Below are 11,789 nucleotides of genomic sequence, written 5' to 3' on the forward strand. Positions count from 1 at the left end.
GAGCAACACATCTCAGAGAACAACAGTTACAAAGGTGAGTAACCGTCTTTTCTTCTTCGAGTGCTTGCTCATATCCATTCCAGTTAGGTGATTCCCAAGCCTTACGTAGGTGGTGGGGTCGGAGTGAAATGTGGCAGAATGTAAAAACTGCCAAGCCAGAAGCTGCAGCATCTCTTGACTGTTGAACCAGAGCATAATGCGAAGCAAAGGTATGGACTGAGGGCCATGGAGCTGCGCAACAGATCTCGTGGGTAGGTACACGAGCCAGCAAGGCGTAAGATGAAGCCTGAGCCCTGGTATAAGGCATGGTGATGTGGCTTGGGGAAATATGAGCCAAATCATAACAAGTGCGGATGCATGCCATCACCCAAGATGAGATCCTCAGAGGAAACGGGTAGGCCTATCCTTTGGTCTGCTACCGCAACAGAGAGTTGGGGGGTTTTACGAAATGGTTTTGTCCAGTCAATATAAAATGCGAGCGCTCTGTGGACGTCCAGGGAGTGCAATTGTTCCCCCATTGCATTGAGTGTGGTTATCATGAAAGGCCGAAACCACCTTAGGGAGGAAAGCCGGGTGTGGTCATAACTGCACCTTGTCTTTGTGGAACACAGTGTGCGGCAGAACCACCGTAAGAGCCCTGAGCTCAGAGACTCGTCTGACCAATGTAATGGCTACGAGGAAAGCTGTCTTCCAAGACAGGTATAGCAGCGAGCAGGTCGCTAACAGCTCGAACGGGGGAGACATAAGTCTGGTTAAAACCAGGTTGAGGTCCCAGGTTGGGGCTGGGCAGCGTACTTGATGGTATAAGCGCTCCAAGCCCTTGAGGAACCTCGAAACCATAGAGTGTGAGAACACGGAACGTCCACCTTAGCCTGGGTGGAAGGTAGAGATGGCTGCCAAGTGTACCCTCAGCAATGATACTGCTAGGCCCTGCTGTTTTAGGCCAGGGGTAGTCCAAAATAGAGGGGATGGAGACCTCAGTAGGAGAAAGATCAAGCGTTTCACACTTGTAGGAGAAACGCTTCCACTCGGCCAAGTACGTTTACCAGGTGGAAGGCTTCCTGCTACCCTGGTTTAGCCACGCAGCAGCCACACCGTGAGGTGAAGAGACTGCAGGTCCGGGTGGCGAAGCCTGCCGTGGTCCTGAGTTATGAGGTCTGGGAGGAGTGGCAGGGTAATTGGGTTGGCTATCAACAGGTCGAGCAACGTAGTGTATCAGTGCTGCCTGGATGATCATAATGACGTGCTCTCTGCTCCTGCAGAGTTTCAGCAGGACCCTATGAATCAGCGGGAACGGTGGGAAGGCATAAAGGTGTTGGCCCTTCCACGGCATCAGAAAAGCGTCCGAGATCGATCTCAGGGAGAGACCTTGGAAGGAGCAGAACATCTGGCATGTCCTGTCCTTGCTGTAAGCGAACAGGTCTATGTGGGGAAAAAATCCCCACTTCTGGAAAACAGAATGCATTACATCGGGGCAGATCGACCACTCGTGAGACAGGAAAGACCTGCTGAGTCAATGCGCCAAGGTGTTCCGAACGCCTGGGAGAAAGGACGCTACCAGATTTATCGAGTAGGCTATGCAAAAGTCCCAGAGATGGATGGCCTCCTGACAAAAGGGGGAGGACCATGTCCCTCCCTGGTTGTTTATGTAGCACATGGCCATTGTGTTGGCTGTAAACACTGAGACACCACGGCCTCACAGCTGCTGCTGGAACCCCTGGCACACCAGGCGGACTGCTCTCATTTTTGGACATTTATGTGGAATGCCAGCTCCTGAGAAGACCAAAGGCCTTAAACTCGAAGGTGACCAAGGTGAGCACCCCAGCCGAGAGATGACGCGTCCGTCGTCAGGGACATTGAGGGCTGGGGCAGATGGAACGGCATCCCTGCCCACACCAGGGAGGGAGTTACCCACCATTCTAGGGAGCCTAGGGTGCTCGAGGGAATGGTGACTATCGTGACCATTGGGTCCCTGTCCGGGCGGTACACCGAGTTGAGCCAAACTTGGAGAGGATGGAGGCGGAGCCTGGCGTGTTTGGTTACAAACTTGCAGGCAGCCATGGGACCCAGGAGACCGAGACAAGTGCGAGCCGAGGTCGTTGGGAAAGTCTGCAGACCTTGGATGATTGTTGCCGTCACCTGAAACCACGGCTGTGGTAAGCAGGCTCCGGCTAGATCAGAGTCCAGGATAGCTCCTATGAAGTCTAACCTCTGCGTGAGAACCAGAATAGATTTTTCTATAGTGATCATCAGGCCTAGACGTGTGAATAGGTCCTTGACGATGCCCACATGCTGAGTGATTTGTGTCTCAGAGTCTCCTCAGATAAGCCAATCGTCCAGATACAGAAAAATGCATATCTGACGTCGGCGGAGGTAGGCGGCGACTATGGCCATACACTTGGTCAATACCAGTGGGGCTGTAGAAAGGCCAAACAGCAGGACCGTAAACTGGAACTACTGACGTTGGCTAGAAAGCGGAGGTATCTCCTGCGCGGAAGGAAGATGGCAATGTGAAAGTACGTGTCCTTCATATCAAGGGTGGCAGACCAGTCTCCAGGATCCAAGGACGGGATAATGGTTCCCAGGGATACCATGCAGAATTTCAACCTTATCATAAACTGGTTGGGTCCTCGCAGGTCTAGGATAGGTCTGAGATCTCCGTTCGACTTGGGGATTAGGGAATAACGGGAGTAAAACCCCTTGCCCCTTTGGTCCATCAGCATCTGCACTTCTTGTAAGAGGAATTGCTCATGAGAGGGATCCCTGAAGAGGGACAGAGTAGGAACAAATTGGAGGTGGTACCCATACTCCAGTGTGCGTAGGACCCAGCGATCTGAAGTTAACTGGGATCCCGCCAGGAGGAAGCAGGAGTGGGATCCTGGCCTGTAACTGGTACGCCGCCCTCGGGTTCACCTTCGGAAGTTTGTCTTTGGTCCCGGTGGTGGTTGCAAGGGACCTTGATCTCGGCTGTCTTGGGGTCCTGACGGTCGTCTGCGACCACCTCGGCCGCGTTGCCTGCCAAAGTCCTGTCTCTGGCTAGGCACAGAGTACGGCGGTGTGGCTGGAGATGTAAAGGCCTGCGTTTGGTCACCGGCATATGCACGCCAAGAGAGCGCATTAGGACCCTGTTGTCCTTCAGGCTTTGCAGCCTGAGGCAGTCTTTGCCGTGAAGAGGCCTTTACCATCAAATGGTAAGTCCTGAATGGTATACTGCAGCTCCAGCAGGAGGTTTGAAACCTGAAGCCATGAGATGTGCCTCATGGCAACACCCGAGGCCAGAGTCTTGGCTGCTGAGTCTGCTGCATCCAACGAGGCCTGGAGGGAAGTTCTGGCCACCTTTTTCCCACCCTCCAAGAGGGCAGCAAACTCTTGGCAGGATTCTTGAGGGAGAAGCTCCATAAACTTACCCAATGCCACCCAGGTGTTATAATTATAGCAGCTAAGCAAGCCTTGTTGATTTGCCACCCAGAGCTGTAAGGCCCCTGCAGAGTACACCTTGCGGCCGAGTAGGTTAATTCGCCTAGCCTCCTTCGATTTTGGGGCTGGCACCTGCTGGCCATGCCGTTCTCTCTCCTTAACGGACTTAACGACTAGTGAGCAGGGAGGAGGACAGAGATACAAGTAGTCGTACCCTTCAGAGGGCACCATATAGTTACGCTTGACTCCCCTGGCCGCAGGAGGGATAGAGGCTGGGGACTGCCATATAGTACCGGCATTCGCCTGGACAGTCCGAATAAACAGGTAGGGCCCCTCTAGCAGGGCATCTGGCGACAGAATGTCCACTACCAGGTTCTCCACCTCTGGGACCTCCTCCACCTGGAGGTCCATGTTGAGTGCTCCCCTCCTTAGGACGTCCTCATGGGCTCTCAGGTTGTTGGTGGGCATATCAGAATCACGGTCCTGAGCATAAGAGCTGTCTGCGTGGGATGATACTGATGCGTGTCTGGATGGCCATTGAGGTGCTGAAAAGCCATGGGCAGAGTCTCTGTCTCTATCGGACCTTGCCCAACTCGGCACTGGGAGGCGTACCGGTACCTGGAATGAGATCCGGACCTGCGGCCAGAGCAGTGCCAGGAGGTCAACCGAGATCTCGAGGCCGGGAGCGGCTACCGGAGTCACGGTGCCTGTAGCAGTGGCTGGAGCTGGAACGGTGCCGAGAGTAGCGGGTCGGCGAACGGGATACCGACCAGTGCGGCGAGTGCGACCGGTACCGAGGAGGAGAACAGCACCGGGACTGCAAGTGGCGTCAGGAGCGAGAGTGCCAAGACCTGGAGCATCTGCGGGACCATGATCATGAACGGTGCCGCTTGGCAATGAGATCCTTCGCCGTTGGGAATGTCTTTAGCGTGGAGGGAACAGTAACCTCAACCACAGCGCGTACTGGGGAGCTGTCAGGCACCGGATTCAACGGCCCTTGTGGGACCGGGATCGACGGTGCCAACGTCGTCGGTGCCTCGGCAGGTGTCGGTGCTGGGTGATCCAACTTAGACAGGCTCTCTGGCTGCGGTGCAGTTGGCACGGAAGCAGCAGGAGCAGGGAGCTCAACCATGGTGCGTGCCGGGGAGCTGTCGGGCACTGGATTCGGCGGCCCCGTGGGACCGGAATTGACGGTGCCGATGTCATCGGTGCCTCCGCAGGTGTCGATGCCGGGCGATCCAACTTAGACGAGCTCTCTGGCTGACGTGCAGTTGGCATGGAAGCAGGAGGAGTCTTAGGCTCTCTCGACTTCAGAGAGAGAGAGCGGTGCCAAGTCGACATCGGTGCCGGCGACGGCCAGTGCCGAGAGGCCTTGGCAGTACCGGCACGGTCTGGTGCTGAGGAGGCGCTTCTGCCTGCCGAGTGACCAGTGCTCGGTGCCGAAGGCGGAGGGGTAAGTGCAAGTCCCGCTCCTTTTTGTTCTTGGCTTAAAAGCCTTGCAAATGGGGCACTTAGCTGTCAAGCGCGATTCCCCGAGGCTTCAAACAAGAGTCGTACGGATCTCCTGTCGGCATCGGCTTGTGGCAGGCCGAGCCCGGTTTGAAACCCGGTGAGCTGGGCATGGGCTCCGGCAGTGGTGCGGGGAAGGGGCTACTCCCCGAACCCCGCTAACTATTACTAAACTAACTATGCTAGTAAAGAAAAAACGTATAAAAGGATTATAACTATATAACTATATACACGATAATGAACGAGAACTACGAGTAGCTAGGGAAGTGGAGGTCAGCTAAGCCACGCTCCACTGTTCCAATGACCAACACGGGCGGTAAGAAGGAACTGAAGGGTGGCTGGGTCGGCAGGGGTATATATCCGGCGCCATAGCGGCGCCACTCCAGGGCGCGCCCAGCCGACCCACCGAGTGCTGCTAGGGTAAAAATCTTCCGACGAACGTGCACGTGGTTCACACACACCTAACTGGAATGGATATGAGCAAGCACTCGAAGAAGAACGTCAAATTCCTCCATAGTTTGGATTATATTTTACTAAATTGTCTTTTGGATGCCTCCAAATCAAATCACACACATCACTTCGCCTGCCATTCACAATCCCACTTGCAATTGTGCAACATCCTTGTGGCAACTACAGCAACTATTCTATTCTGTATAGGTTCTTATACACCTCTACCCTGATAAAACGCGACCCGATATAACCGGTTCACATACAATGTGGTAAAGCTCTGACATGCTGCTCTGAGCAGCATGTTAAGGGTCACAGGCCGGGCTGGGGCCGAGGGGTTGGATAAGGGGCAAAGGGTCTTGGGGGCATTCAGGGGCAACCCTCCCCAGGGTCTAGGAGGCAGGAGCTGTGAGTGGGCAATTTTGGGGCCCTGCAGTCCCAGAATGGCCCAGGGGATTAGTGGGGGGCCAGGAGCAGCCCGCTCCACTTCCCTCATCCCAGTCCCAGCCATGTTGCACAGAGGAGGGGGCTTAGGGGAAGGGATCCCCCCCGCACTCACTGGCAGTGGCGGAAGCAGAGCAGCCTGGCCCCAGCCCGCTCCACTCCACCAGCTCCCAGCTGCGGCACGCTGCTTCCTGCCGCAGGTGAGTGTGGGACCTTTCCCCAACACCCTCCCGCCCTGGTGACACAGCTGGGGCTGGGGCAAGGAAAGTGGAGTGGGCTGGGGCTGCATTGAAGCAGTCAGGGGACAGGGGAGTTGGGTGGGGGTGTGGTCCTGGGGGTGATTAGGGACAAGGGTCTCTGGAGGGGGCGGTCAGGGAACAAGGAATGGGGGGAGCAAAGCAAGTTCGATATAACATGGTCTCGCCTATAGCGCAGTGAGATTTTTTGTCTCCTGAGGACAGCGTTATATCGGGGTAGAGGTGTACTGCACTCATCATCAGAGTATCTGAGCACCTTCTAGTAGTGCATTAAGCAATATGACTAATATCTGTCACATTTGTTTTCTCATCTCCAGGGGGAGATTAGCGTACAGTGGAGTGTCTTGTTTTGGTAGGATTTTTGTCTGGGGGGTGTTAATTAACATATATGCAGCTCCTCCTCCTTGTTTCCAGCTACCTTTACAGGCATCAAGGCTCTTGTCTGCAATGCTCTTGTAGAGCAACAAGAACGAGAAGCCAGCATCATGTGAACTGGGAACACTCTGTGGACCACTAGTACGTGCTTCACAGACCAGTTTGGACCCTGTTGCTGTATGTGTCTTTTACAGAAATCACAGTCTTTTTTAATCAGTTAATCTCACCTCGGTCCATAATCATGTCATCAGTCATCCCAAATGTGACATGCAGAATGTTTCTGAACATGTTACGATCTAAGCCAATGATGGCATGCCGATCACTGGGTTCAACCACCAGGGTGTGGAAGAGCTTTATAAGACATTCCACTTCAATTTTATTGACTGTGAAATAAAAAAAAGTTATCACAGAGGTGATAATATTAAGTTTCATGCAAAACTAAGGCGAAGCTGCAATCTTAACATTGTAATAAATCTTTAACAAGTTAAAAAAACCAACGACAAAACAGAATCCCCTTTCCTGAGGAGGCATGAGCTGTTAGGCAATTTTTCCAAAAAGAGAGGTAACACTAGCTCAGATCTATGTAAAGGAGGATACTATCATTTCATTAATTTTCAGTGGGTTTTAGACTCTGTAATGCTGTCAAGGTGAGAAGTGACAAGAAAGCTATTGTTTCAGTCTGCTATTATATTTAGAAATGTCACTAATGAAGCTGGAGAAATGCTATGTAAAGGCTTTTAAAATCAGGATTCATAATACGTTGGCACTTTTTTCTTTTAACTGTTCCATATTTGAAATTGGTCTCTTCAGCATCAGACTGAACCACCAGCTCATCTGCTCCAATGCCATTTCCATTCCTGTGAAAATGGACTTCATGTCACAACAAAACAATATACACTTGTTTTCAATATATCTTAAAAACTTGTGTCAATATATAGCTTAATATAGGCTTAAAGAAAGAGATAAGCATCTTCTAGCCCTCTCTCCCTTCTCTCAGCTACACATCCTTTTCTTAAATATTATAACAAACGTGTGACCAACAAGAGCTTCGTGACTTTCATTGTATTGTTCACTATATTAATTCCACGGTGACAGCTAAAGTAGACCTCACATCTTCCTACTCAAGCTAAAGGAGATTCCCAATTAGCTTTTAGCAAGGCCTTTACAAACTAATTAGTTGTGACTCCACTTTGTAGTAGACCATGTTATACATTGGCCAGGTCTTTACAACATACAGAGACAGGTATGTTCCCCATCTTAATTTCAGAGCCCAAATTTTGAGAGGCCTACAACATTGTAAGACTGTAATAGATATACAGAGTGAATATACAACATCCTGTGTGGCAGATACATGAGGGGTGAGTGGGATCCAGTGGGGCTGATTTTGTAAGGGGACCGACATGGGTTTTCTAAGGGAGCTGGAAGAGTTTTGAGGGGCCTAGTTCCACGGCAATGGGGACCTGCAGGTGAATTCCTGGGGGTTGTTCCCATGGGGATGGGGGAGCTGCAGGGGAATGCCGCCCTGGGGCGGGGCTGGGCATTAGGGGGCTGGATCCATGGAGATGAGGGTGCAGAGGAGGTGCTGGGACGGTGAAGCGGGGGTTGGGGGAACGTGGCCCTTGCTTGGGGCGGGGCTGGGAACTGCTGGGGAGCCCAAGGCCGTGGCCCGCACTCACAGTGCTTCGCGGTCCTGCACAGCGACTCCGCGACTTTCTGCAGCTTCTTCCTGTTCATGGTGCTCTCGAGCGGCGCGGCCCGCGCCCGGCAGCAGCTCTTCTCCTAGGAGCCGCACGCGGTCACCATGGAAACAGAAGACCGGGGATCAGCCAATCACAAAGCAAGACCCCAGGCCTCCCGCAAAGAGGCGGGGACTCATAAGGCGTCGTTGCCTCAGTAACGTTAGCAGCGGGCTCCTAGTCGGCTGCCCGAGTACGGAGACGGAGCAGGTCCATTTCTCAGCGGAACCCCGTTCACACACCTGTGCTGTCAGCAGCCAGCCTAGCTCCGCCGGCCCGTGTGCACCGGGCCACACCGCCTGTGGGGGAGCGGGACCCCTGTAGTGCCCCTCCCCCCATCACCTCTGGGCCCCTCATCTCAGCTGCGGACTCAGCGGGGGCCCTGGTCGAGGCGCCTCATGGCCGCCTTCAGCTCTGACCTCTCCCTCCGAGCCGCCGGGAAGCTCCACGCCCACCCCGCCTCTCGCTCCCCTGCCACTCTGCCGAGGCGGCTCGGATGGATCCCGCTCCGCCCCGCTGCTGCTGCGCCCTCCGGCCGCTCTCCACCCTCCAACTCTCAGCTGCCTTAGTCCAGGCTGTCCGGCGCTGGAGGCTTGAGAACCCGCCTCAAGTGCTATCTGCAGAGCCGCCGACTGCTGCTGCTGAATTATAGGCTGTTCACCTGGGGAAGTGAAACTCTCTCACTCCCTCCGCTTTTGGACAGTGAGTGGCAAATCTCTGTGCTCTAGGGATCAGAGCTATTGGCCTGATTTTTTTGCACTTTGCCTTTCTTTCCAGTTTTCACTTTTCCCACTCCTTAATGGTTGGTTACTGCGCAGCAGATAGTAGAGTTCTGCTGTAGGCAGGGCCAACCCTAGAGGGGTGCGGGGCCTGGGACAAATCAACCTATATGGGCCCCTCAACATTTTTTATACCGGTGAAATCTGGTGTGGGGAGGGGACACTAGTCTTGGGAGTGGGGGAAAGGGATGATGCAGAGGCACAAGGTGGCTTGTGTTAGGGAAGCTCCCTGTGCTGGGGGGTCGCAGAAAAGGGAGGGGTCCAGGGCAAAAGGGCAATGGATGGGGTCAGTCTGACAGTGGCATGTTCTGTCAGCACTAGATGCTGGTGGCCAGTGCAGCAGCAGGCAAACAAGGAAAAGAAATAAAACCCACACTTCCTGCCAGCCCCCGAGACTGGCTAGGCTGGCCTCCGAACCAACTCCAGTCCCCGGGGCTGACCTGGCCCCCCCAGGCACCCCAACCCCACCCCCCACATACTGAAGTGCAGGGGTCCCCCAAAGCACAGGGCCCAGAGTGGTCATCCTGATTTGCCATACCCAAGGGATGGCTTTGGTTCTAGGCTTGCACAGTTCAGTGCCTCCAAGTCAATCTACGAAGCTTGGACTGCTTATCTCTGCAACACCTTGCAGTGAGCAAACTCTGTTGCAGCTTTTATTTATAACCAGTGAATATGAGGCAGGAAGTGGAACTTGCACATATCACCTTATTATTCAGAAGAGACCTAGCGCAGTCCAAACCGGAGCTAAGACAGCTCAGTGGTTTTCAGAGGGTCCAGTTAAGGTGCCAAAGCCCACCCTTTAGTCACTCAGCAACTGCAAATATATTATTTAAGAGGCTCTGGTTTGCCAAGCTTTGACCAGCCTTTAAAACAATGTTCTCACCCTCTCATATAAAAGTTTGGTATAATATCTTTGTGATGTTAAATAGATATTCAGACAGTGTCACCCTTTCAAGCTGTGTAGAATCATAAAAGGACACATACTTCTCCTGATTCAAAGCTAAGCATCCAAATGTAAAAGTGTTGGTTCTAAAGTTAGGTATGAGTATCTTTTTAAAGGTGCTGTATACTCATAACTCCCACTGAAGTTGATGCAGGTATTCAGCACCTGTGAAAGTCAGGCCATTTTTATTTTGGTGCCTACATGTAACTACACCTACAGGACATATGGCCTGGCCATTTGGGGATGTTACAAATACAGTCAACTAGCTTACTTTAGAAGCACAACCTACTTTGTAATTGTAACATCATAAGGAATGTCCTCTAAAACAAAAATGTATATAGATTTATAAGTTATATAGTAACCCTTAAATGTACATATCACATACAACAGCATTCCTTAGCTGCTCTAATGCCAACCATCAGAGACAACATAAATTGGTTAGAAATACTGCTGCCAGAGCACTGCCTAAAAGGTTTTATGCTTCAACAGGTTGACTGTACTCAGCACCCACTAATTAAATGGGAGTTGAGAGCACTCAACCCCTCTTAGGACCAAGCCATAATAAAAACTTTGCAGTGGATGAGAAGACAAAAAACCGTGATGGCTTGTGTTCCAAATAAAAACAATGCAAAAATCAATGTTTACCACATGTAAACGGATAACAGTCAAGGGAAATAATTTGGTTTTAAGCTTAAGTGTAGGGAGGCTAAACATTTACTAGCTACTTTATAGGCTAGTAGTTGACCATCTCTTACAAAAAGGTGTACAAAAATAATTGTAAAAATTTAAAACATTTTAAATGCACACATTGCTAGTTCTGTACGTTCTTTCCATTGTATAAACAAACTGTTAAAGTGGATGTTTTATATATTTTTCTTTAGTTTCCTAAATTAGTAGAAATTTCAGACTTTTCTATGAAGAAGTTTGACACTTAATGTGCTCATGTATGCTGAAAAAGACTAATAATCCAAGGCCTTAACATTCTTACTAGGATACGAACACAAACTCACATAACCGATAAGCAAATAGTTCTGGCTACATTTGCCACCAACCCCCACATTCTGGTCTACTGAACCTACACAAGTTAAGAAAGCTACAATACTGTGACTAGACTATACACTTGCATCAGGGTTTGCAGTCAATGTGATTTGTACTCCTAAGTCACTTGAGTGCTTTTGAAAATCCCATACATATGATTCTAATTTTAGGTTCCTATTTTTGGAAAACGTGGCTGATATATATATAAAAAGTTCACTATAACTTTTTTAAAGTATTGAAAATCTGAATAATGTTTTTCATTAATACTGAAGCAATTTGATTTTGAAGTGACAAAGATTTCATTCCACTAAAAATATAATAAATATACCATAATAGTTCCCGATGCTAATGTACATGCTTAATTCAATGCATGCGTACTCCCACTGAAGTAAATGGGACTATTTATGTGAGTAAAGTCACATACGTGCACATGAGTGTGCAGGATCAAGGCATTCATTTTCAATTTTTCGTGTTTTGCCTACAGCAGTTTCATAAGATTAAAGTGAGATTTCCTACCAGTAGTAGCATTTATAGTTTAGTTCATTATAAATTTTAATCCAAAATTGCAATAGTACAAATTTTCAAATTAGTTTTTCAAAGCATCAAACTTGATTTAAATTACTGTACTTCATTCTGTCTTGAAGTCTTACATTTATTCTCAATAAATGACGCAATTGTCTTAAAAACCAGCAATTTTACGAAGCTGCAGCATGGATGATTGATCAAGAACCCTTTCAATAAGTTTTAATCTAGTAGTGATGGGAAGTCAGTTTTGTAAAATAAAATTTGGATGTTTCCAAGAACTTGCTTTAAGTAGAAGTAAATTTGACTGAAGATTAGTAAA

At 50.2% G+C, this 11,789-nt stretch overlaps 1 protein-coding gene across 1 annotated transcript in view; it reads right to left on the bottom strand.

Annotated features, from left to right (window-relative positions):
* The window catches only part of CLXN (calaxin), a 32,090-nt gene extending 23,467 nt beyond the window's left edge, over positions 1 to 8,623 (bottom strand). Inside the window, exons 1-2 of the mRNA XM_050939684.1 lie at positions 8,126 to 8,623; positions 6,677 to 6,832 (exon numbers count right to left, since the gene is read on the bottom strand). Coding sequence (XP_050795641.1) covers positions 6,677 to 6,832; positions 8,126 to 8,183 — 214 coding nt within the window. The 5' untranslated portion in view covers positions 8,184 to 8,623. The remainder of the gene's footprint in view (positions 1 to 6,676; positions 6,833 to 8,125) is intronic.
* Positions 8,624 to 11,789: the final 3,166 nt, after the last annotated feature.

The sequence above is a fragment of the Gopherus flavomarginatus genome, chromosome 2, assembly GCF_025201925.1.
Source record: "Gopherus flavomarginatus isolate rGopFla2 chromosome 2, rGopFla2.mat.asm, whole genome shotgun sequence".
NCBI classification, from domain to species: domain Eukaryota; kingdom Metazoa; phylum Chordata; order Testudines; family Testudinidae; genus Gopherus; species Gopherus flavomarginatus.